Raw genomic sequence first — 25,770 nt, 5'->3', positions numbered from 1 at the left:
TGATGTAATTATTTATTAACACTATATAATTAAATTCCCTTCGAATGGATTTTTAAAAAAGTCGCCAAATCACCGCCATTTAACTGATTTTGTTAATACAACAGTGCAATGCATTTTTGAAAGCTAAATTGGGAATGTGAGACGTAGATATGTCTCTCATAAAGCTTCTCAAATCCCCGACCAAATTGTTTAAAAAAGATGTCATCACCTTTTTAATAACAAAGCGCTATGATCTCGGCGGTGAGTAAATATAATAATAAAAGTCGGTTTGTTATTTGCTTTCACACAACAGCGGATCAATGTAATTTGAGAGGTAGTTTGATTAAGAGAGTGACCAGGCGGGAAAATCGGAGGCCAGTCTAACACTCGAAACAGATTTGGAGTGTTATACTAGCTTGAATTTCAGTATATTCCCAGCTACGGCCCAAGGCCTTATTCAGTAAAGAGATAATTATCCCAGAAATTGGTTTCCATCCAGAATCGAACAAAATTGTAGGTAAAGCCAGAAAGTTAAATTAATAAATTATTCTCATACTGCTTAGATATCGACGAAAAACTCCATTACATAGCCGTCAGGCCGACAGCCTCAATATTCCATTTACGTCAGAAAGTTTGGCACCTCCTCGACCTTCCCGATTACTGTGAAGAGATCATCATACTGAAAACTGAGAAAGACCAAGAAATACCGCTAACCGATCTACGTAAAGGCAATGACCCGCAACACCCTTACGTTATGGAAGTCTGGTTACCAGGGAAGCAGAACTGTGAGTCCTTTATGTCCTTATCAACATCATGTCAACCGATTGACGTTCACTGCTGGGTGTAGGTATTTTGTATGGAGTTCCAAATACCACGTTCTTGTGCCGCTCTGGTTCAGCGGTTTCCTGCCACTCGTCTGACGAAATCCGACCATCTCGCCGGGAGTCTACCGACGCTGCTTTTACCGGTACGGTAAAATACGGTCGTTATTCCAGCACATTAAGACCCCAACGTCCATGGGATCTCCGAGCTATGCACCCCACCCATTGCCACTTCAGCTTCGCGACTCGTTAAGACTTGAGCTATGCCCCTAACTCTGGTTCTGTTACGGATCTCCTCAATCCTGATTGGATCACGTAGCGATACTCCTAACATAGCTCTCTCCATCGCCCGCTCTGAGCATTCACAGGAGACCCATAGTCAGCGATTGCGTTTGGGAGCCATAAGTCATCACTGGCACCACGCCTTGTTCCAAGACATTGGTCTTCAGGCACTGAGTTATTGTGAATGAAAATATGTCACGGATTTTCCCGAACGCCGCCCATCCGAATTAGATTCTCTATTTTATAATAAAACTACAATAAGATATATTTATTAAGTTGTATCGTCATATAGAGTTCTTATAGATAGCAGAAAAGAGTAGGTAATCTAACACAAACTAAAAACTATTTTTAACTCCAAATGAAATCGATTTCCGCGTTGGTAAGGGGTTACCCTGTTTAACTACGGATCACTAAGTCCTGGGTTCAAATCCCCGAACAGGCCAAAAATTGTTTAAAATTATGCATTTTCTGTACCAGCCCTGAGTTAGGGAATTGGCGGTAGTAACCCCTGTGCCTCGGAAAGCAAGTTAAGTCGTCGGTCCCGGTTACCATCAATTAATTGTGATAATAGTCGTTGAAGCCCACCAACCCGAATTGGAGCAGCGTGGTGGGTCTATGCTCGAAAAAGTCTCCTATGGGAAACAAAGACTGTGCCCAACAGTGAGACGAGGCTGCGGATAATGATGATATGAATGAATTAATTATGTTTTACACAAATAGAATAGATTGTTAAGGTAGAAGGTACTAATTGGCGACCCTTTTGTATAACGATCTCTTCCAGGCAACCAAAGGCGTAGAAGGCAATCCAGTAGATGCGGGTACAACATGATAGTATGATGATTCAAATAAGTGCCTCGTTCCGTTACTTTTAGATTTAAAATTGCTTACAATAGCAAGTAGAAACTCGCGAGTCGCACACGTTTATTTGGTGTAAATAACGGGTTTACGCCGTGTTATAGCTCACTACAAGCTAGGTAGGAAGCTTGTTGACATAGGTAACTACACGGCGACGTAAGGTATGTACCTTCCGCTGCGCCACGCCGAGTCGTGTTTGATCTCCATATACCTTAAAACTTACCTACTTCTAATGCTATCATCACGCATATTATATAAGAGAGTTCCACGTTTATCTACGGTTACAAAACAACCCGTCGCAGATGAAGCTGTTTCACATATACCTACACCCGAAGAGATACGATCGGAATTTGCGAAAGCACTATTTTTTTAGTTAGCACTTGATAAAAGTCTCCTACTGATGCTAAGTAACGCTGCAATGGAAGGAATTACCTGCTTTACCGGTTGGATGGTGCCTAGACCTTACAAATTTTATAAATTGGCCGGAAATTAAAACTGCGGTCCGCCTTCTTTCATTGCACCAAATATTTATCGTTAGGTGACATAGGAATCAATACCTACTTATGTCGTTTGTTCTCATATTCAAAGGTTCAGTTTCTGTACACAACAACATGCTGACAATGGGCGATAAGAATACTGTAAACAACTTCTTAGCACAAGACAATCTCGTGTCAAACAGAAGCAAAAATGAAGAGACATCTAATCTCGATTTTAACGGAAAAGCTTTTGGAAACGAAATCTGTAAGACTATTTGTTTCAATAACTTAATGTTAAATCAATAAATACTTCACTTTACTTACCTTTATGAAAAATGCTACAAAAGGCGGAGGTTTTGATAAAGAATTTTGCCATTAGAATAACTAGAAAAAGAACGCGCTAGCAATAAAATACAATAAAACTGTTTTTTATTTTCACTTATTCTAACTCCAGGTAAGAGACTCCACACATACCTATCTGTCCTATCTTAATTTAGATTTCCGGTGCGGGTACGCCAACCCAGTTTTCGATCTATACTGGTACCTATCTGTCTTATTTTTATTGACCTTATCCCATTTAAGCGAGGTCTGCATGGCTTAAAACTTGAAGACTAACTTATTGTATATTATTTTATGACCGACCGCCGGAAACGATATGATCGATTTAAAAACCCTACCACGAGCAATCAGTAGCCTATAACTATTAATTGCTAAACAAAAGGCCTCTCCCAATGGAAGGTTTGGCCCATGCCCACGCTCGACAGACGGGTAGATGATTACAGTAGATGGTAGAAGTAGCCCTTAGTCGCCTCGTACGAAGAGGAAAGTTGTGACAACTCTAGTCCGATCCACACGCCAAAGGGGAAAATGTTATACCTACGTTAATCGTAAAGTCAGCTGTTTGTCTCCAGATGTCATTCCGAACCTTTTCGGAGAAGTTCCTAGTTACATTGGACTCGTACTAAGCTATTTGATAAAGTTTTTTATGCCCAAGTTTTTTTCATAACAGCGCACACGACCATCAATTTGTACGACACCGACGCGCTGAATAAACTGCGCTCGATGGAAAAACAGGACAATAAGCTCCCAGATGCGGAATACAAGAAATCTGAACTCTCGTGCAAAATGTCTTCATCGTCCATATTCTTTAAACTCCACGGCAGAAAAAGCAGAGACAACTTCGTGAACATTCTGCTCAAAATACAAAACGATCTTACGACATTGGGCAGCAAACTGTCGGATTTGGAAAATCGAATACATGTGTGATTTTTTTTTACTACTTATTCGAGAAGCAAAATATAAAATTGAATGTCATCAACGTAATCTTATATAACATATTTTCCGTTTCGTTTATTTCGATATTTGTAGACCAATAAATAAGTCATAAACTTCAGTTTATTGCGTTCGTCTGCAATGTGTACGTCTCTTCTTTTATAAATTTAGCTTTTTGCAAAATTAAAACAAATTATCTAAATATTACATATTAATTCTTTGTTTTTTACCCCTGTACCATTATCAACATTCATGTAACAGATGACTGTTTAGAGCAAATAAAACAAGTTGTAAACAAAAATAATTTTACTATCCCGCCTACAATTTATAATAAATGATCAATAAATAGGTTAGTACTTTTACCGTGTAATTAAATATTAATACATTACTTAAATACGGTTCGATGATATTCCTTAGATAAATACAAATTTATAAAATTCCTCCGTTAATACTTATAGTAAAATGTGCTAAAGGTATTTGTTTGAGGTAAGCTTTACCGAGTTTGACTAGGATACCAGCTCCAATCCTCGCTTATACTACAGACTATTTGGAAAAGGAGATCTAGAATACCACCCATAAAAAGTATCACTGTCAACAATATCGACCCGCCAGGGCACGTGAACACTTCGAAAATAAATGACAATCATATACTAGTTCTACAACATCATCAATCTATTACCGGCCCATTATAGGGCCCTGAACTCTCAAGTATGCAGCTTTCCTCTTGGTGTTTTCCCAAAGAGATTCCGATACTTTGCACATAGATAACTCCGAAAATAGTTCCAGGGGTCGAACCAGAAGTCCTAGCCTATCACCGCTCTTAAAAAGTATCACTTACAAATTGTGTAACAGAATTGATAATAATTTCAAATAATACATATTTTATAGTACTTTTTGTTTTTACATAAAGTAAAATAAAAAGAAGTGACAACCCTAATCGTGGTGACTGTAAATCGCACGACGCGACTTCGCCTGTTTGAGTTTTGCAGTAACGTCACTGCGTATTTTTATGATAACCTAGTAAAGTTATATCTCCAAAGGCATTATTGATCTCAGGAAAAAGATTCACAACAAAAATTATTCATTATTGTGTTAGTAATACCCCATGGGCATTCTGTAACATTCCTTTCCAACTAGTCTTGTACATAGGCTCTAAAGAACCTAAGGGCTACCCAAAATAGAACGCTAAATATTCTCTTTGCACCAAAACCCAAAAAGTCATAATTGTTTAAAAAAAAACAATTTGACCAGGCAAAGAAGCAAGTTTTTTTTTTTATTTTGTTTAAAAAATAAATTTTGTGCTTAAGGGCCTTTATGGGAAAATTTCATTTCAGTAAACGTATATGTTATGCGATGTTTTGTCACGCTTTGACAATCGAAAGGTGCTATCAGTGAAAACTTGGCAAAACACTGCATTCCTATGTCAATGACAACAAGTGAGTATTTGTATTAGACCTCTGTTCATTGTTTGTCATAATCTTGCGCAGGACAAAAATATACTTTTACTATGTATGTATTATAGTATTTACCTACTCATTTTATAGTACTTACTGTCTTATGTTGTATTATTTTCAAGGAATCTAATATGAAAACTTAATCTCTGTCTCTCAGCATAATAATTGATATATTATAGAAAAATAATATTCACAACTAAAATTGACTTACAAATGACAGCTATTCCATGATAGTATATTACATTTCTAAAGCATCATAAGCTTAATAAATATTTTTGGTTAACACGGAGCACATATAAAAATAGTTTTACAGTCAGTGTCAATAATATTTACACATCTTAAAATCGTAATAACAATTTACATTATGTTGATTTTTAAACTCTATACATATTACCGACTCTGAATACACTATTCTCAGCTAGAAATGTTGAACTTCATCCTCAATGACAAATATATCCCGTAAATGTATAGCACAAACAGTGACCATACGTATTTTGTGTTCAGAAACTGCCTTTTTAGTAGTGACCTCTCTTTCTGGAAGTGTGAAAAAATAAAATAATTAGCGTCCACGTATCGTTTGATATGTTTATTTGACATTGTACGTTGTTAATGAAATGAGCATATTTTATTTAAGTTTTTTAAAATTAATAAATAATGTAATAATGATATAAAAATTTCAATTTTATGCTGCAATGTTACAGTAGGTATTTCTTTACCAGTGTTGGCGGTAGGTACCTTTGTACTTACTGTCTTCAGTAAGTACAAAGGTTCCTACCAACACTTACCACTATTTATTTGTCTATTACCACTTTTTTTACTGTTTAGTTTGAATTGTTCGAGAAACGATGGTTTATCCAACTACACTAACCTTATCGAAACAATAATATTGCGAATAACTAATTCTACCTACAATCCAATATAAAACAAAAGAATAGCAAATAGGTCCAACTTTAATAAGTATGCAAGGCATGTTTTTATTACTTGAATGCCTTATAATGTTCGTGTTATAAAATAATGATTTTGTTTCCTCCTACGAGCTATAGAAACATAATAAACCACTCACCTTAAATTCAAGTTTATATATGCTCTCGGTACAACATTTGGACATCACCATGAATCCACACATTCTCTCCTGCATTCCCAAGGCGTATTCTATGCTGCGGATCAGGTCGTTAGTCTTTAGAACGAGCAACGCTTGTCGGTCGACATGCTCTAAACAATGGGTCACGTAGTGCAAGAAATTTGGTAGCTCGTTTTGGAACGTAGATTTCTAAAAATAATTTAAGCATTATTTTAAAACAGTGAATACACACATCTTGCGGAAACCTTCATGCCAGAGAGTTCTCCATAATATTCTGAAAAACAGTGGACCTAACCTTCATATTCTAAAAGGTGAGCCGGCGATGAGGTAATAATGACGTAATTATTATGATGTAAAATAATAATTACCTACAGGCAATTCTAATTGCATGCATTTCGTAAGTAACAAAAATAATAATATCAGGAAGTCCAATTCCTCCTTCAATTTACCTCCCTGATAATAATTAAAATCTACTAACATATAATATATTCTAGCTGCCCAACCTTTGCCGATTTTGTTATGATAAGTTGGTTTTTTAGGCATTCTTGAAAGAATCTAGTATTGCATTTCCTTCCCTTTAAATTCCGGTTTAAAAATCCAAGACATTCCAAGAATATTTTAAATGTAATCTTACTTTCTGCAAGTCACCCTGACTACAAAATTATTTTCCTTGATGTCTTATATATGAAACATCAGGATTTTCCAACTTGCAATAATTCCATAACATGCAACTAAAAACAAATATGGGGAACAAGTCATAAAAGTGGAAAAAAAATTGGGCTCATTACCCAGATTATTTACCGATAAGGAAGAGACAATAATGACACATCCCTTATTCTAGTCTTAATAATTAATGCCTATAAGTAACCAGTAAAAAGGTTTTTTTTTTTTAAATACCTCCACAGATGATGGCTTGGTTCTATCTATTCCTTTTTCTATGACATCCCATGGTCTACCTGTTACCATACAAGCGAACAATCCATACAGATGATTCTCTATGCCTAATTGCTCTGCATGGTCCCGCATTTGGTCTTTATCCCTTGCTATTATTGACAGCCAAAGTTTTGAATAGTGGTATCGGAACTTCTCTGATAGTTGCTAAAAAAACAAAACTTTTAACACATATACAGATAAACAGGCTTGAGTATGACAAATTTGTTTCATTTCTTGCAATTATTATTGTCTATGTTTTGACAATTAATAATGTATAAGGGGAAAACGAACTTGGTTAGTTTTGTTAAAAAGAATAAGAAAAGTAATCATTATAATGAAACACTTTGAATTTAAAAACAAAAAAAAATTAGGTTTAGCAACTTACTGCATACAAACCATGGTCCAATAGATAAACAGTGACATCTTTGTCCTGAGGATCCTTTTTTACTAAGATATTGCCAGGATGGGGATCACTATGCACAAAACCAGTCACAAATATCATGTGCGAGTACAGATCTCCTAACTTTGTACATAAGTCAGGCCTGCTTATTTTGTGTTTCTGTAAGAAGGTTTTTAGTCAATAATAGCTGCAGTACACTTATTATGTGCGTAATAAAGTGAGCAGTGAAAAAGTGAATAGTAAAACATTTATACAGCCCTAAGGTACTTTGAATTAGCTGTTTGTCAAATATGTATTTTAATCTGTTAAATTAATACAACTTCCACACATGGCACCCTGAGGTAATTCGGGGAAACTGTTTCATTCAGTCATTGCGGATTTAGATCATCATCACATCAATTCTTCAACCTGCTATTTAGCTATGATGGTGAAAATTTTTCTGATGAAGCTGTACAAGTATAAAATTAAACTGCAACTTATGGCAATTCATACACTTACATCAATATAATTAACATCATTGACCTGTCCTCCATTGACATATTCCATCACTAGCACCCTTTCTGTACTATAATTCCAATAAATCTTGGGCACTTTGAGCCATGTGTAGTTTTTGAACATCTCTGCAACCTTCTCAGCATTTTTACCTTCTTGCAGAAAGTCCAATTCTTTTGCAATGTTCTTTTTGGTCTCTTCAATGAGCCATTGCATTTGGAAATCGGGGAACACTCTTGTCATAGTATTTATGATGAACTCCATCCATTTTAAGTCAAAATTGGTATTTTTCCTCACAAAATGATGTTGTACTTTAACTGCTACTTCAGATCCATCTTTTAACTTAGCTCTGTGAACTTGTGCAAGGGAGGCAGTGCCTAATGGTTCAGGGTCAAATTCATCAAATAATTCTTCTGGCTAAAAATTATTATACATAAGTAATTAAATATTAGGTAATAGCTATTCTAACTAGCAGTAATGATTGTTATGTACTGGTTGTTTCTATCAAGAAAATCTCATGACTAGCCCAGAGGAAAGGAGTTTGCACACCCAAGGTTTCAGTCCTGACTACAGCATGGTGTCATGTTTTTGACAAACTGAAAAACTTTATTTGCTTCATGAAACTTTTTCATACAGCCAACAAAGTTTTGAAAAATGTCTGGAAATGCAAATAGTGGTATTGGCTAAATTTTTCATCTCAGGATGCTGATCAAAATTGTTTATTATAATAAGGCATAAAAGCTATGAAAAGGAATTGTTTATTTCATCAATATAAAATGATAATGAATAAATATGAATAAATTATTTAAAAATAAGAAAAAATCTTATTATTTATTATACTCAGTTATTAGAACTCACAAAATAGCTGTATGATAAGCTGTTCAGTAGTTATTTTTATAATAACTTCATACACTACAAGTTTCATAATTCTTTATTCCCATTTACACTTATGCAATAGCAGTATAAAAAGTTACACAATATTAATTTAAGAAGTATATTATATATAATAATAATAAATTATAAATATAAGAAACTAGATATGTTTCAACATTACTCACATCTTGTTTCAGATCCTGCCTTATAACATCATACAGCTCTTCAACAGTATTCTTGGGAGCATCCTTGTGTAAAATACGCATTGTCTGCACATACTCATTAGGCAGCAAGTAGTCAAGAGCTCCAACATGTTGTCCAACCTTTATGTACACACCTTTGTTGGCTTTGCATAATTTAAGCAGTTTCTCTGCCCCAATTTGGTGAGCTTCACTTTTGAGTGTCAAATACTCCTTGGAACTTTTATCCCACTCTTTGCTATACAACATAGACTGGTAAGTCCTGCCTATATCAACCGCAGTGTAAGCAGTTCTGCTGAGTCTCACTATGGCCAAGGAATCGGCATCATGATATTTTAGAGCCACAAAACCACTTCCTATGGTCACGCCACCAAATAGCGAAAATTTTAGTATTCTACTTAAATTTCTTGACATCATAGTTACACCGATGTAAAATCTTTATCTCAGAATATAGTGGTACATGTTATTTAAACCTAACATTTATTCAAAAGTTGAGACTTGAGCGGTATTCTAACTCCAGCAAAGTTCAACAACACATTTCACAATTCAATTCAATTCTTGTTTATGGCTTTTGTCTGTGCCAACTGGGCACAAGGTACTTCGCCAATGTCTTGTAGATGAAGAAGGCACGAAGGAGATTGATCGGTGAAACTAATGAAAAGTTAATTTTGAATTTGTACCAAGAAATAGTTGTTATTAGCTAGTTAGCTCTTTAACCTAAGGCAGCACAGACAACACATACATATATATCTACCACGGATATCACATTTCACAATAATTTCAGTCACAAAACTAACGTTAAGTCAATTAGATTACAGTGGCATTGACAGTTGACCCCACTCGTGTCACTTTGTACTTGACTTTGACATTATGATTAGAGATGTACCAATCACCAATGAGCAATACTCAAAAATAAAAATACAAACCGGTATTATTGACTGTATTAAAAAAAATCGGTTGTTCTAGTGTAATTCTTGACCATTAAATCTTATTACACAAAACCACAATGTAAAATATCTGCTTTTAATAAAACTTCTAGGATATTGCTTACTTTACCACATTAGCTCATTACAAGGGAATATAAGTACATAATCGCGTTTGACAACGTAGAGATAATGTAAGGGGATCTTAGCCATTATGAGGTTATCCGCAATAATAGAGATGATAAAAAACCAGTCAACCCTATTTTGTATTTGCACTTGACATAAAAATATAGATGCCAATTCTGTTGTACAGAAACCATTATAATAAACCAAGTTGGCATGTCTAGAAATAGTACAATGCATTTCCACAAAGAACAAAGTGGAAAGGACAGCAATAGTTTTGGACCTGCCCAATCGTAATTTGGTTTATAGATTTGTGTACAACAATTTGTATGCGTATGCACTAACTTTTTATCAGATTTTTTAATTCTATATAATTGGCAATATTGGTATCCTTTCTAGCATACAGTACAATATATTATAAACTTGCATCTAATATACCAATATAAAAACTGTACTCTAAGGGTTGCGATCAACAACAAAATGGGACAAATGTGATCTAAGGGTTTCTATGGGACTTATAATAACATTTGTTTTATAGTTTTTATTACCTATGTTTGGTTCTTAGATTGCAGCCTGGAAACAAAGAAATAAGGCTTAATTATTCAATTGAGGACTAAAAGAAAATATATGTACGACAAGATACAGAAGGTTGTAATAATTATGCAGCCTAAGATGGAGCATGCTTCTCTGAAAGATGCAAAATGTTAATAATTATTTTACCGGTAATATAAATGAATGTACTATCAATATCGTTATATCTGTAGACGGTTTAACATTTACACTATTTTTTTTTTTTTATTATAGCAACAAAAAATACGCCATCTTTTCTTTTTAGTGTTCCGTTTCCGTTGACAGTTCTTTTTGTCATAAAATCTTCCAAAATGAAGGCTAAAGGAGAGGTAAGTTTCGAAAATAAAATAATTTACTGCAAGAAAATAGCGGGCGTCACGTTTAAAAAGTCCTCAGACATTTACTGCGTTCAAATTTAAAAAATCGTAGTGGTGAAAAGTTCAATCAATAGGCTTGTGTTGTGAAAATTTGTGAGATCGGTACACGTTGCCGCGGCTAAGCGAAACTAAAGATGTGAAGAAAAATAAATTTTAGATGTGGTGTCTAAATAATTTAACCACAACTAACATCACCACCAAATTCCCAATGCAGTTTGGTATGAAAAACAGTGTTATTTGTTCATAGAATATTTTTAAGGTTAGGTTATGTTTGTAAAATCAACATGCTGCATTTTTGAATAATTCAAATTGCATTCGAAGTCATTCTAATAATTATATTTAGATTTAATTTTAAAATTAATTTTAGTTATTCTTTTGAGATTGATATTGGTCAGTCAAATGTTGACAGATTTGTAGATTTATAAAAGGTTTTTGATTTTCCGTACCTACTGTTATGTGCATAAGCATAATAGAAAAGAATATAGTCTCATGGCAACTATTATGTAAATGCTCACCAAAATAATTTATTGAACTAATAATTAGGTTCTTTACAATAAATTGGAATTTATTATGGATCCAAAATAATCAGTAATTAAGTTAAGGTGAGTAAGGTTAGAAGGCTAACAACGTGGCTTGATGCTAAGCTTGCACCCCAGGTGCTTTTTTATATTTTACAATAAGTATATTTCTGATAAGCAGTTAAATAAAAGTCATTTCTCATTACAGTTGAGGGAATACGAGGTGATCGGGCGCAAGCTCCCCACAGACAATGAGCCCACACCACCTCTATACAAAATGAGGATCTTCTCTCCGGATCCCATAGTTGCAAAGTCCCGCTTTTGGTACTTCTTACGGCAACTGAAGAAGTTCAAGAAAACCACTGGTGAAATAGTATCTATTAAGGTTTGTTTCCAAAATATTTTAAATATCACTTGCTATAATGGTGCAGGAAAATATCATGGGGAAATCTGAATGCCTGAGAGTTCTCCTTAACGGTTTCAAAGGTATTTGAAATTTACCAATCTGTACTTGATCAGCTGGGTAGACTACAGCCTGAACCATTTAATAGCCTGAGAACTGGAGACCACTCCCATGTAGCGTGTCCAATAAGAAATTGTATGAATCAATATTTGCTTAAGGTGGAAATAAATAACCAATCAACCAGTTAGGTAAAGATATTGAATACAGCAGTTGCAGGTAAGCTTAGTGATGCTTGTGGAACTGCCTGCTCTGAGATCCAGGTAAATGTGCAACATGTGTTGGTTATACCATTTGTTACATACCTCCACATCCTATTTTTATATTTATAATAATTTTTGGCAATATACAACCTATTTTGTTTATGAAAATTATGATTTTTATTATGTGTAGGATGCTTAGAGCTTAAAATACGCAGTTTTCATCAATAGATAAATTGTGTTTGTGGTTTATATGTTATATGCATATTATAATCGAGAAAAGCCAAGAAATTCAAACATTTGGATTGGAATGTGTTGTCATAACCAACATATTTTTGTACATTGCAAACGCTGGCTTAACCTTACAAAGTTGATCAAATAAATGTACCATGGAATTGTATTTATTGTAGTCTTAAAAAAGGTCAATAAAAAGTCTGTGATGATATACCATCACAGACTTTGAATTGATCTGCAGATATATCTCCAAAAAATAACCTTTTTTATCTTTTACATTTTACATAAAATTATGGGTTATTTACCAAGCTATTTTAAATTATACAGTATTTCCTGCCTTTTCTAAGTAAGGCGTATTTGAGTAACTAAATCTAATAGTCAAACCAAATGTTTAATTTTTATTAGATCTTGTGACAAATTAGCCAGTTCTGTATGGTTTGATAAGCATTCATCATATCAACCCATTACTGGCCTACTACAGGGCACAGGTCTTCTCACAACATGGGAAGGGATTAAAGCCATAGTGCCCAGTGTGGATTGGTGGACTCAACACAACTTTGAGAACAATATGTAGAACTCTCATGCATGCAGGTTTCCTATCAATGTTTTCCTTCACCATTGAAGCAAGTGATATTTTAATTTCTTGAAAATATCTTATTTAGTAAAATTATTTAAATAAGCAATTCTTGTTAAGCATTAATTTCATATATTACAGGAAATTCCTGAGAAGAGCCCAGTGAAGGTAAAGAACTTCGGAATCTGGCTGCGCTATGAGTCCCGGTCGGGAGTGCACAACATGTACCGCGAGTACCGCGACCTGAGCGTGGGCGGTGCCGTCACACAGTGCTACCGCGACATGGGCGCGCGTCACAGAGCACGTGCACACTCTATTCAGGTACTTTCTTTTTCAAATCTATTTTGATGTCCTGACCAAACTCTAGTTGACACTTGTCTCAGTCTTGAGTAGACTGAGACAAGTGTCTAGATCTATTTTATAAAATAGGATCACTGTAACTCATCTTGAAGATTCATTTTCTATGCCTACACCAGTATGTCTTATCATGATAGTATAAACACTCGATACTAGGGAGGTCGTCAGGTGTGCCACAGTGAGTGCTATGAATTTAAGTAGGAGGTCCCAGGGTCGATTCCCGGCAGGGGTAAGGGAAAATTCTATACTCTACAAATTGCGCGATCTGCGTTCTTTGGGTTGCAATGAATGATACTATGGAGGGTAGAGGTAAGGAGAGTCATCTTATATGGGAGAAAAGTGTCCAGTTGTTGCGCTAAATAACAGTTCAAAAATCCTCCACAATGGCGCTGGTGGATGCACAGGGTATGGTATGAATGTAGCAATCGTAGATGAATTGAAGTATGCCGAGTTAAAAAATTTAATGTCATTATCGACTAAAGTAGTTAATTATTGAGAATTTCAACAACTTACGTTGTACAAAATATTGTGGTAAATATAACCTTACTTCCTTGTATCTCCATACTTCCTTGTTTATTTTTCAAGCCTACTCTAACAATATTTATATTTGGCGCTTCTTTTAAGAGTTACTGTGATGCAAATGTGGCGCCATCCTAATTTAATACATTTTGACGACACTTTTTCATATACACAGATGACTCTCTTTACCTCTAACCTCCATAAATGATGATGTAACTAAAATTTTCAGATGACAGATTGAGTTGAGTATTGCTCTCGTTTTCCTTCTCTTTCATGTAGATAAAGATAGCTCCAGTAAATATGATCTGCCATCTAAAGATTTGGGATTAGATTGGTTTTATTACCTTCGGGCGACTACGGGAGCTATACTCGTATCCATCTGTACGTGTTTTTTGACGTATCTAGATTTAGCGTTCGACGTACTCTTTAGTCATCGTCGGTTATTAATACGATAGACTTAAGAAGAGACATCGAACAAGACATCAAACGTCTTGTCGACCAGTTGTTCCAACCTCTGTGCCTCATGTCTCATGATCTGGTGATAATAAGTGTTCAAGCCCACTAACCCGCTTTACAGCAGCGTAATGTTCAAATCTCTCTCTCCTATGAGAGACCAATGCCTTGTGCCCAGCAGCTGGACTAGTATAGGCTGCGGATGTTGCTTTCGTCTCGTTGTCTAACGACGATTCTAGGGCACCAGAGATTTCCGCGATTTCATGATATTGACCAACTAATCTTCTGCCAGAGAATTTGTGATGGATAGTAAAGTGTGCCAAAACACTTATTTATTGACTTGATTTGTAGTAGTAGTAGTAGTGTTTTCTGCGACAGAGCGCGACTGGGGAAGTACTACCATGCCATGCTTATTTCTGCTGCTAAGCAGTATTGTTGTGTTCTGGTCTGAACGGGTGTGGCGGCCGGCACATGAGGCTTAAGGTTGCGAACATAGGTTGGCATTTTTAGAATGTGTTTCTCGCATGCCTGCCAAGAAATGCTCTCTGTTTATACGCGAAGATTTTCCACTTACTATCCGGTGGGCAATCTGCTAGGTCAATCCATTTTACTATATAATAAATAGCCTGATTCGACCACGAACGCTCTGACAAAAGCGAAAGGACTAAGACTAAGCGTACACTGCAACGAACGGCCCGTAGCAGGTTTTCAATAAATTACAATTTCATTCCAGATCATCAAAGTGGAGATAATCAAGGCAGCAGCTTGCCGTCGGCCGCAAGTGAAGCAGTTCCACAACAGCGGCATCAAGTTCCCGCTGCCTAAGCGCGTTCACCACTACAAGCGACTCAACACCTTCGCCTACAAGAGGCCCAGCACATACTTCTTGTAATTTATTTGTATAACACAATAAAAAACACTTAAAAAATGCTGCTTTTTATTTATTCTTCTGTCCCTTTGTTTTCTTTGTAATAACAGTGTATGTTATAGATGCCAGATTCTCGAATATGGTGGCTTTTATACCTAATCTACACTTGTTTCAATCTGCCAATCTATGGAACTACAATATCTGTAGGTTTTATCGGTACTTCGTTGGTCGGTTGGTCTAACTAATTGGTCCAACAGGAATAATTTTTCCACATGGTCTAATTGTCTGATGATGATGGAAAGTAAAGTCAAATACAAAAAAATTTAATAATAAAATTAAGTTTTATTTGAGATCAACGGTAACTGGCAGTTCAATATAAAGAAATCTGCATCCAATTTCAGATTTTCAGCAGATGCGCTACTCAAATCGGTTGGAATATTTTCACATGGTCAAACTTCTACGATAGTGGATTGGTTTCATGATTGTCGTAAGCGATTGAGTACAGTGATGATTGAATTAATTATCAATAAATTTTTTGCACCGAACAATGAGGAATGCGAAATCAGAAGAGTATTTCGTTGATGGTATTTTTTTCTTCTACCCAATCCCTTAAAAGCAAATGTTCATCATTGATAGAAATATTGGGTTATACTAACTGTCCCATTGGTCCACTGCTTAGAGTAGTCCAGTAATTAGGTCAAATATCAATAGATATTTTTTCTAGAATCCTACTTCATAACAAATAATACAAATAATATTATGACGGGCTTATATAAATAAATAAACATATACTACGACGGTATCATTGCCATAGCCAAGGTTGCTATATGGGTAATAGGTGACTGATGAATATTTTACTTATAACAAAAAATAACCACTAAAAATTTCCAATTGTGGGAATCAAACCCACGGACTTTGGTCGCTGCCCAATGCGCCAACCGGCCGTTATCATGAATATCAATGTCTAAAAGTTAAAATTCCACACTTAGCTCATATATTAACACGCTTTACCACGCTTTTTCTGGTAAAGCGTGTTAATATTATTAAGATCGAGCAAAAAACACGATTCTTATAAATAATATCTTGTTCGATTCATGACATGGCCCACAAGCTGGAGCTAAGTGTGGAATTTTAACTTTTAATTTTTTTTATCGCACCTTGAAAAGAACCATTCATGTGCAACTCCAACGCACTCAGCGATTTACATAGTAATCGAAATCGTTTTTTTTTCAATAAATGATTCCCATACACATTCGAATTTGTATGCTCAATCAATAGATAAAAGTTTGTATAAGATTATTGACTGCAAGTCTAGAAATTAGCATACAAATTAAGGAATTAATCAAACACCCTTGAAATATGTATATTTAATTATATATTAATTTTTTTATATTTTACATCAATTATTTAAATATATTTTTAAAATTGTAATAATTCAACAAAATTTCAGCTTTAACTTCTGAGAGGTTGGAGACTCTAAGAAGGATTGACGTAAATAATAAAACTAAAAAGATATCTTACGATTAAAAAATCGGCCATTAATCTATCAGTCTATTAGTGATGCTGATTCGAGAGTGAATTTGAAAGTTAACTCAATCTCAATTTAGTTAATAATAACATTATCCATTTCTAATCCAGTCAATTTAGAATTTTCTACAGTCGAATCAGCACCACTTTACAATGAACCAAACTAATATATAAACTGTTGAATAGAAGCAGGCATTACTTTGCAAAAGCTATAATATACTCGGTATATTATAATTTCAATTATAACTAATATATCAGATCTGTACGAAACTCTCTCGCCCAAACACACAAAATATCTTAATCAGATAAGTGCTGTGCCGCGTTTTCCCGCAATAATGGTTAATTCTGAAACTAGTTACTGGGATGCAGCCTGCAAGAGTGAATCATAATATCTGAGATGATGAAGTTGAATCAGAAAATATGAGATAAAAGTATTCAGGGTAAAATATACCAGATAACTAACATCTTTTGTTCTAAGACTTTTTTTTAAATTTCGATATTTTGTGAAATATTAAATATTTTAAATAGACACTGTCCTGCTCGTTTTAATTAACGACGAACAAGGCAATCCCTAAGTAACACCTAATCAAAGAAGATTCCTAAGACTACATTGACCTTTGACCAAGCGATTTTCACTAGGCAACTCATATAACCTAACTTGTCTATGGTTCGTGCCACTAGTCGTAGTTAGTGTTTGTTTTCTCATATTTTTAATTTTTCGCATTGGTTATCAAATCATAATCTAAGAGTTGGTGAAACTATTTTTTTCTCCAAGCATCAACAAAATCATTAGGCAATTTAAGCGTTTCCTAGATTTTGTCAAAACGTGCATATTTATTACTACTGTATAATGTATAACACAGACAACGGCCGCGAAAAGCACTTCAAATGTGCGGGCTTGCAGCGGTTTGGCAACAGGACAATGGACTATGGCGTCTGTTTCGCTGTTCAAATATTATGATTAACTAATTACTTTCTATTTAATAAATTTATACCGAATTCTCAAAAGTAGTAGAATAAAAATTGTTAGTTCTGGTATTTTTTTGTTTAAAAAGCAACTTCACCAAATGGCGCAAATTGTGATTGTTTCACGCAGAACGCAGAACAGGGCAATTTTTTATACCCCTAAAGTTTGGCCCTGACTGCAATTTCTATCTATATATATAATCTAAGAAGGTAGCGGGGTAAGAGATTAGGAGGACTGTAGCAGTTATATTTAACGCATGGACACATTAAATGCATCTATACAATCAATAATATAAAACATAATAAATAACAATAAAATTAAACAATATAGAGTGCGACACATATAGCATTCTGCGATAATTGATTTTAGTTAAAACCAGTTTTTAAGCCTTAATACTATACTTAATAAATTAATTTTGAATATAAATGCTCAGTCAATTCAAATCTCAATATTCGGCCACACTATACGTTAAGTTGGATGCTGGTTAAATGTAGTAACTTGTGTTAATAGTTACTAAATTTAATTTGCAGTAGAATAAATAAAAACTATTTTGTGACGACCCCTTTTTGGACATAGACGGCTCTGTTGGATTGTAATGGGTTATCTGGCCTATTTCGGGCAGTGAATGACAAATACTATTCCATACATTCTAGGTGCAAGGACGTGTTCTTCAGTTCGGAAATTTGCCCTGAGGGCGTTACCATCGCTATAGGGAAGCGAAAAAAAAATCCCGTCTTTTTTGTTTTGGGTTTATGAATACCTAGTACCTATATATTTTAAGACTGTTATTTACTTATATTTATTTGCTTTTATTACTTATTTAATTATTTTTAATGTTGTATTTGAATTTTCATATGGGCCTTGTTTCACTGTTACTTCCGGGAGGGAAGAGTAAATGCATTCTTTCTTTCTATAGAAGCTTGGCGTCAAATATCGGACAATGCTTACGACCGAAATTGAGAATCTATTCGTAGCTCGATGTTGGTTATACAATGTTTAACCGAATTGCGAAATACTGTTGCCCTATTTCATAAGGAAAATATGATATATCCCTATGAAAATAATAAATCAGATTTTTTTTTTCAATATAAACTAATTCCTAACATTCTTAATGTTTACTCATGGCAACCCTATTGAAGATAAAAGACCGACACACGCATAGTATTAACACTACGCGACGCGTACCTAATAACGGGACAGGAGTCACTTTATTTTAATTTTGCGTCTGATATTTGATTTCTTTCAGTAAAATCTATGACAGTGGCTTACTCAAAAACTATTAGCGTTTCGTCTTCACAGATAAGTCTCAGAGAATGTAAATAATTTACCGCTAGAGCATGGGAACTATTATTTAGTTTTTCATTTTCACGTTATATAATATTATAGCAGTACAAATCAACGAACGTGCCGCGTCGCGTTAAGACCACAGAATTGTTTCATAATCTGAAGGAAATCCACGTGAGTTCAGCCGTTTAACATCTCTCCTATGAGGAATGTAAAACAACATGCGCATATTATTACGCTAAAATTAACGTCTTGATATTTAAGTTGTTTAATATGTAATGATTACTATAGCTCTACAAGTAGACGAATTTAAACTTTACAATATGATACATTAAGTCCATTTTACTTAAGAGCAAGTATTTCGATTTTCAAAACCGTTTTCTATTGTGAAATATTAATGTATACTGATTTGGAGATATAAGAGTACAATTGCCAAAATTTACTAAAACAATAGAAACATCTGATGCGACAATGTCAGGTGATTATACTGTGTTTCTAAGCAAAGATAAAAAACTCTTAAAGTTATTAAGAAATAAAAAATGAATTTTGTTTGTACCGTTATCCTAAGTAAAATTGACAAAATTTACTAAAACACTAGAAACACCTGATGCGACAATCAAGATGTGACAATGTCAGATGTTTATGTTTGTTGTGTTTCTAAGATAAAAATGTCTTAGAATTATTAAGAAATAATAAAATAAACTGTGCGTGTACAGTTATTTTGAAAACTGGCTGGCATAATAAATAGATCCGTGTACAAACAAAACTTATAGGATTCCGGGAACAATTAATATTATCGGGTTTAAGTGCTTCTTTTGCACTTGTTATATTTTACGCATATTTCGTAATACGGCTGAATGATGTCACGAAAATCGAGATCAATCAGGCGTTTAAGATTTTAAGTGCTAATTTCGAGGCGGCTCGCTTCGCTTGCGACTTGTTAGTTCCGACCCCGAATGCTGTGTGCTGCTTGCCTTCCTTAGTAAAAGTGACAGGTATCATCATCTTTGGAACGCCTGAAGAAGTCTCTTTCACTTCACTGAAAACAATATTATTATATTAGTTATTAGTAGTACTTGTAGTATGTACTTTAGTGTGTAAATGTATGTATTGTTTATTGTAATTGCGATTTCCCGTCTCTCATGTATTATTGTGTACTAGCGTTAAGGTTACCTGGCAGAGATCACTTTTAAGTGATAAGGTCGCTTCTAATTTTTTTAAGTATATTTTAAATTTCTCCTTTACTACACAATGAACATGTTTAAATAAATAAATGAATATTAGTACGTCAATACAGGAAGACTTCTTGTCATACGCTGCCTGTCGCTAGTGATTTTTTTATGTAGTAACCGTCCCTCTTACATCGTCTTTTATATAGTAATAGTAGCGGTCCCCTAACGACTTGGTGCGCGTATAAGGCAACCTTAAAAGATAGACATTTATGCTGTTGCGAACTTTTTTTTAGAACTTGTCATATAGATACATGTTTTTATCGAGACTTTAACCGTTTACGCAGCGCACGCAGCGGAAGCTCTCAAAAGAAAAAAATAATCCCCGATTTTGAAACCTTCTTCTTTGGAGCTATGCTTGGGCGCGTATATGTCAACCTTAAAAGATAGACATTTATTCTGTTGCGAACTTTTTTTTAGAACTTTGTCATATACATGTTTTTATCGAATCTTTAACCGTTTACGCGGAGCATGCAGCGGAAGCTCTCCATAGGAAAAAAAAACACCCCGATTTTGAAACATTCTTTTTTGGAGCTATGCTCCTATTGGCCTTCGTGATGATATACAGCCTATAAGCCTTTCACGGTAAATGTACTATCAAACACTGTAAGATTTTTTTAAATCGGACCAGTAGTTCCTGAGATCATCGCGTTCAAGTAAATAAACCAACTCTTCAGCTTTATATATTAGTAAAGATAATTGCCGGACCTAGCAGATAGCCAACCTGAGAAGTAGAAAACCGTCGCCTATAAACAGAGCGATATTTCGCAGGGCATCCAAAAAACGCGTCCTGCCACGTGCCTTAGTGTGTCCATCAACCAGAGGCTTAGTTGTTAAACCTCATGTGCCTGTATTTGTGACTTTATGGCTCCGAAACATTGTCGCTTAGTATGGATCTTGTAAGAAAGCTTATGGATCAAAACGCGAAGAAGAGAGCTGAGCTCGCAGTATACTATTCGGATACACCCATTCAATATACAGCAGAAAACCCTTCCACCAACCGTTTGACCAATGGTTCGAGCGGTTGGCTCGGAACCGGTTTCAACTTACCAACAAATTTTCGTTAGTAACGAGCGAACGTTTTCATAAAGTTTAAATTATACATACTTTGAAATAGATTGGTGTCGATTCTTAAAAATCCAGGTGTTGAAATAGAAAAAGCTTAATTTTAGGAATAAAAAAAATATATTAAAAATTACTCAGGTACACAAACTACGTCGACACTTTAGGAAAAAAAAAAACTTCAAAACGCAGGTGATTGAAGAAAAAAATTGTGCATTGAATAACTAATGACCATTTAAAGGTCCTGCCTCAGATCAATCGTAATTAACTGCGTGCAGAAAATCACAAAACGAACTGAAATTAAAGTTCGTTAAACAAGTTCATTTCAGTCGATAGAGAGAAATTAAAAAATAACCGGTTTCTCTGTATAACTGGTTGAATAAACGAAACCGAAAACAACCGAAATGATTCCAAAACCCAACGACATTAATGACCGAAACCGGTTTGAATTTTTTCTGCTTTCCGAGCCCCTGCGGTTGGTCGAAGGAAGACACAAGATTTTGGAGACACGTATTATTTTTTTACAATTAAAATAGGCTGCGGATATACTCGTAACTTACCCAAATGACGGACAAGCGTGAATAGTTTCCATCAGCACCCTGACCGGTTGTTTCGGGATGCACAGGGTGAAGGCATTAATCTCTTTGTACATGATGCGGTATAAAACCGACCAAACTTGTTTCAAATCACCGCCGCTATCCAAATATATCGCTCCAGCTAGAGACTCGAAAATGTCGCTGAGGGTCTGTGTTATAGAAAAAAATGGATTTTAAAAGCCGACTTTCATGGCCTAAAATGTTTAATAGAAACATGATTTATGTTTGACAAGTTTCCATGTTAAAAGCAAAATGAAGAATAATTATATTAATGTGGAAGACTGAAGAGAAGTAGAGGAAGAATAAAGAAGACATGGATTCAGGATGGAGAAATCAGTCATTCAGTTTTCCTTCACCATTAATGCGAGTGATATTTTAAATTACTTAAATTAAGAAACGCAAATTACTAGCTACTGGTGAATCCCGGGGATCGATCTCGGTCTCTACTCTATCTCTCTCAGTTAATTTATTTATTTATTTATTGCCAGCATCAACAACAGAATCACAAGTAAAACAATGATTTTGGTAATAGCCTAAGGTATTATAGGCACATATGTTTCAAATTAAAGGTAGCTACAACTTGCTCAGTAACTATTCGAGTCGACGCTAAATGAAGATGAACACTTACACGAAAACAAAATGTAAAAAAGAAAAGAAAATAAAGAGAAACGAAGAAAACTAAATATACAAAATTATGCAAATGGTAAAAAAAGCAAACTAATTCTATATTTATTTATTTTGAAAGAATGAAAGAACAATAGACTAAACAAACAAAATCTGACAAGCCAAGTATTTTTAGTAGCTTATTTTTGAAGTTGGGCTGTTAGTCTTTTACGATAAATTTATTATATATTATTATTATTTAATTAAGATTGATTTACAATAAAATATTTGCATGAACTGCTTAATCTGGGGATCAAAGAATGGCGACCAAGATTAGTTCTACACAAATCGGCGAGTGAAAAGTCAAAAAGGGTAGCTCGGTGTTCGAATTGGAATTCTAAAGATATCTGGCCCGACAACTCTATCTATAAACCTCTTCAGTTAATAGTTAGAAATTGCTAGGTTTATAACGAATAATGATGAATGATGCCACTCACCTTGGGAACGTCAATGTACTGTGCGATGTGACAATCCTCCTCGTCTATGAGATACAGAACATCCTCTACGATCTCATGGCCCCTCTCCTCTTGGTGTTCGACAAATGTTTTGATCGCGTTCTCTAACGCGGCGTTCATTTGTGTGCACAGGAATCTATTGATTATGTTAAAATTAATTTTACAATTACTGATTTAAAGTTCTTTAAGTAACTTTAATAACAGTACAGGATTTGAACTTGCGATTCACTGGCAATCGCGTCTTGAGCGCTATATCAACTAAGCTATAGTTTTCGTACCATCGAGCGAAATTAAATAAATAAATCATCATCATCATTTTAACTCCGGCCCATTACAAGGCAAAGGTCGCCTCCTAAAATAAGAACGGGATAAGGTCGTAGTCCACCACGCTGGCCCAGTGCAGATTGGTGGAAAATATATAAATAAATAAATGTAAATGACATATCACCATCTAACCCCAAAGTAAGCGTAGCTTGTGTTATGGGTACTAAGAAAGTTGATGAATATTTTTACGAATATAATACACATAAAAACTTATAAAATCACCCAGACACTGAAACGCATTCATATATGCCACTTTATATATAAATATAATATAAGTATATATTTATTATATAAGTATTATGGCTACTATAGCGTTATCTAAGTAGGAGACATGGCAGTTTCGATTATCTTTTCAAAAGTAAAATGGCACATTGCTTTTTAATTTTTTTTTAAATGCATATATATAATTTCGGAACCAATAGGATTAGAACTTACGACTCTCTGGCAAACGCGGCTTGAGCGCTTTACCAACTGAGTCACGGTGCTCATTCTGATTACCAGTCCCGAATTTATATATGCATTTTAAAATTGATATTTCAAGCGTACATACACTTAGAGAAATATTATGAATTTAATATTTCTCTAAGAGTGACATAATGCAAATGTCTATATTGGTAACTGACTTAGTATATGTCATAATATCAAGTCATTAAAAAAAGCGAATTAATTATTTATTTGATTATCTCTAAAATATAATTTTTATTAATACATAACTATAACCTAAAATAAACTATTTAAAAACTAAATAAAATCTAAAACGTCCTCGAAACCACCGCAGCGAGGCACAGTTCCTAAGATGCTGGCAGCATTGCCCCTCTGGATGGCCAAACTAATTCGTTGGCCAAGGTAACTGCCCGCTCTAGGATCACCGGTAGACTCGATAACCCTTTTCGATAATTCTTTGAAAAGGGCTCTTGCCTCCGGACCCCACGGTCCCAAAGTCTCTACTCCAAGTGTATGTACGCTTTAATCTAAATTAAACTTCGCATAAACACTTAATAATAATTATAATAATAATAATTTGTTTATTTGAACTTTTTTTAACTTAAACTGAACTCGAGACTAATCGACAGTTATCTTTAATTTCTAAAAAAAAATATTTTTTATATAAAGTAAAATAAATATAACTATTGATATATCGTACTCGTACATACAACCAATAACGTAATTCACAACTTATACTTACTTATGCAATCCCAGTTTTACGACGTACGATGCAAATGTTACATTGTTTACTAGCGCCGATCTTAAGTCGGTCAAATCTCCGGGTTTCATCTTGGGCGAGTTCTCGAAAATGTGCGACGTTATAAGGAAATCCAAGATGGCGTCACCAAGGAATTCCAAACGTTCGTAGGACCTCGTGCAACGATTCCGAATGTACGACGCATGGGATAAGGCCTAAAAACAAAAGTAGAAATTATAACATCCGGAACCCTCGTAGCATTAGTTTTAGTTCCAAATGTAGTTGACGTCATAATCTCGCTGCCGTCTACATTTTTTTATGTGACTAGGCATCAATACCGCCATCTGTGAGCCTATTTGAATAAATAAATTTTTAAATTTGACTTTAATAAATCTAGTCGTGCCGTGTGGTGACGGCAGATCATAATAAAGTTGTCACCGGGGTGGTGTGATAAGAATCATCCTCTGTGATAAGAATTCAAATTCAAGTTCAAAATTCATTTATTTCAAGTAGGCCTGATTAATAAGCACTTATGAAACGACAAGTCTGTCTGTTTGTAGTGACTCTACCACCGGTTCGGAAGGCAGATTCCACTGGGAAGAGCCGGTAAGAAACTCAGCAGATTGCTCTTTTCCAACATCATTTTGAAGTTTAACAATCTTTAGAATTTTTCTGTTTTGTGAGAGATGAGAGCGGAGTGGCCTGCTTCCAAGCAGCCTTGTCGTTCAGGAATTCATCAATCGTGTAGCAACCACGATTTGTTAAATGTGTTTTAATACATTGTTTAAACTTAGGTAAAGGTAGATCTAATATTACCTTTGGTATCATGTTATAAAAGCATATACCCATCCCCACAAACGATTTCTGTACTTTTCTCAGACGATATGCAGATATCACTAATTTATGTCCCTTTCCCGACTGTTTATATCGACTTTTTGTTTATAATTACTTATGTTTTGTTTAATAAAGATAATATTATTATGAATATATTGCGAGGCTACTGTAAGAGGCGATTAAAAGAATATAACGACGAGCGGGCAGTAGCGTAATCTATGCTACTACTACCATCTACTGTGATAAACAACACGTCGTCTGCCCAACGTTGTTATTATGGCCAAAGCCTTCAGTTGGGAGAGGCATTTGTTGAGTATTGATGAATGTAACATGATTGCTTACTTATGCCCGT

The 25,770-nt window shown here is 34.9% G+C and overlaps 4 protein-coding genes across 6 annotated transcripts in view; 2 read left to right on the top strand and 2 right to left on the bottom strand.

The window, feature by feature from the left end:
- LOC120629901 lies at positions 1–3,712 on the top strand. Its single transcript, XM_039898978.1, has 4 exons — positions 1–240; positions 543–764; positions 2,526–2,678; positions 3,423–3,712. The coding sequence occupies exons 1-4, from the start codon at positions 150–152 to the stop codon at positions 3,677–3,679; spliced, it is 723 nt and encodes a 240-aa protein (XP_039754912.1). The 5' UTR covers positions 1–149; the 3' UTR covers positions 3,680–3,712.
- Positions 3,713–5,284: 1,572 nt separating this feature from the next.
- LOC120629885 (aarF domain-containing kinase 1) lies at positions 5,285–9,658 on the bottom strand. The gene is made up of 6 exons (XM_039898962.1): positions 9,104–9,658; positions 8,052–8,462; positions 7,539–7,712; positions 7,118–7,318; positions 6,203–6,409; positions 5,285–5,673 (listed from the first exon to the last, which is right to left on the bottom strand). Exons 1-6 carry the CDS (start codon positions 9,533–9,535, stop codon positions 5,554–5,556), a joined length of 1,545 nt encoding a protein of 514 aa, XP_039754896.1. The 5' UTR covers positions 9,536–9,658; the 3' UTR covers positions 5,285–5,553.
- Positions 9,659–10,971: 1,313 nt separating this feature from the next.
- On the top strand, positions 10,972–15,355 carry LOC120630040 (60S ribosomal protein L18a). The gene is made up of 4 exons (XM_039899168.1): positions 10,972–11,063; positions 11,838–12,014; positions 13,239–13,418; positions 15,160–15,355. Exons 1-4 carry the CDS (start codon positions 11,046–11,048, stop codon positions 15,316–15,318), a joined length of 534 nt encoding a protein of 177 aa, XP_039755102.1. The 5' UTR covers positions 10,972–11,045; the 3' UTR covers positions 15,319–15,355.
- A 3,701-nt stretch (positions 15,356–19,056) lies between these two features.
- The window catches only part of LOC120629978 (endoribonuclease Dicer), a 64,562-nt gene continuing 57,848 nt past the window's right edge, over positions 19,057–25,770 (bottom strand). For all 3 annotated transcript variants that reach the window (XM_039899085.1, XM_039899081.1, XM_039899084.1), the window contains exons 31-34: positions 24,588–24,799; positions 23,060–23,213; positions 21,924–22,108; positions 19,057–20,111 (exon numbers count right to left, since the gene is read on the bottom strand). In XM_039899085.1, the coding sequence (XP_039755019.1) occupies positions 19,955–20,111; positions 21,924–22,108; positions 23,060–23,213; positions 24,588–24,799 (708 nt within the window). In that variant the 3' untranslated portion in view covers positions 19,057–19,954. The remainder of the gene's footprint in view (positions 20,112–21,923; positions 22,109–23,059; positions 23,214–24,587; positions 24,800–25,770) is intronic.

The sequence above is a fragment of the Pararge aegeria genome, chromosome 15 (assembly GCF_905163445.1).
Source record: "Pararge aegeria chromosome 15, ilParAegt1.1, whole genome shotgun sequence".
NCBI lineage: Eukaryota > Metazoa > Arthropoda > Insecta > Lepidoptera > Nymphalidae > Pararge > Pararge aegeria.
This window is presented reverse-complemented; position numbering and strand designations above follow the sequence as displayed.

Bases quoted from the DNA above. Each gene is read 5' to 3' on its own strand.
- LOC120630040 (XM_039899168.1), top strand. The intron at 12,015-13,238 runs GTTTGTTTCCAA...CATATATTACAG, and splicing joins GTGAAATAGTATCTATTAAG to GAAATTCCTGAGAAGAGCCC. The intron at 13,419-15,159 runs GTACTTTCTTTT...ATTTCATTCCAG, and splicing joins CACGTGCACACTCTATTCAG to ATCATCAAAGTGGAGATAAT.
- LOC120629885 (XM_039898962.1), bottom strand. From the start codon at position 9,535: ATGATGTCAAGAAATTTAAGTAGAATACTAAAATTTTCGCTATTTGGT. The intron at 7,713-8,051 runs GTAAGTGTATGA...ACCTTCTTACAG, and splicing joins ATGATGTTAATTATATTGAT to AAACACAAAATAAGCAGGCC. The intron at 7,319-7,538 runs GTAAGTTGCTAA...TTGTTTTTTTAG, and splicing joins TGGACCATGGTTTGTATGCA to CAACTATCAGAGAAGTTCCG.
- LOC120629901 (XM_039898978.1), top strand. From the start codon at position 150: ATGTCTCTCATAAAGCTTCTCAAATCCCCGACCAAATTGTTTAAAAAA. The intron at 241-542 runs GTGAGTAAATAT...CATACTGCTTAG, and splicing joins AAAGCGCTATGATCTCGGCG to ATATCGACGAAAAACTCCAT. The intron at 2,679-3,422 runs GTAAGACTATTT...TTTTCATAACAG, and splicing joins AGCTTTTGGAAACGAAATCT to CGCACACGACCATCAATTTG.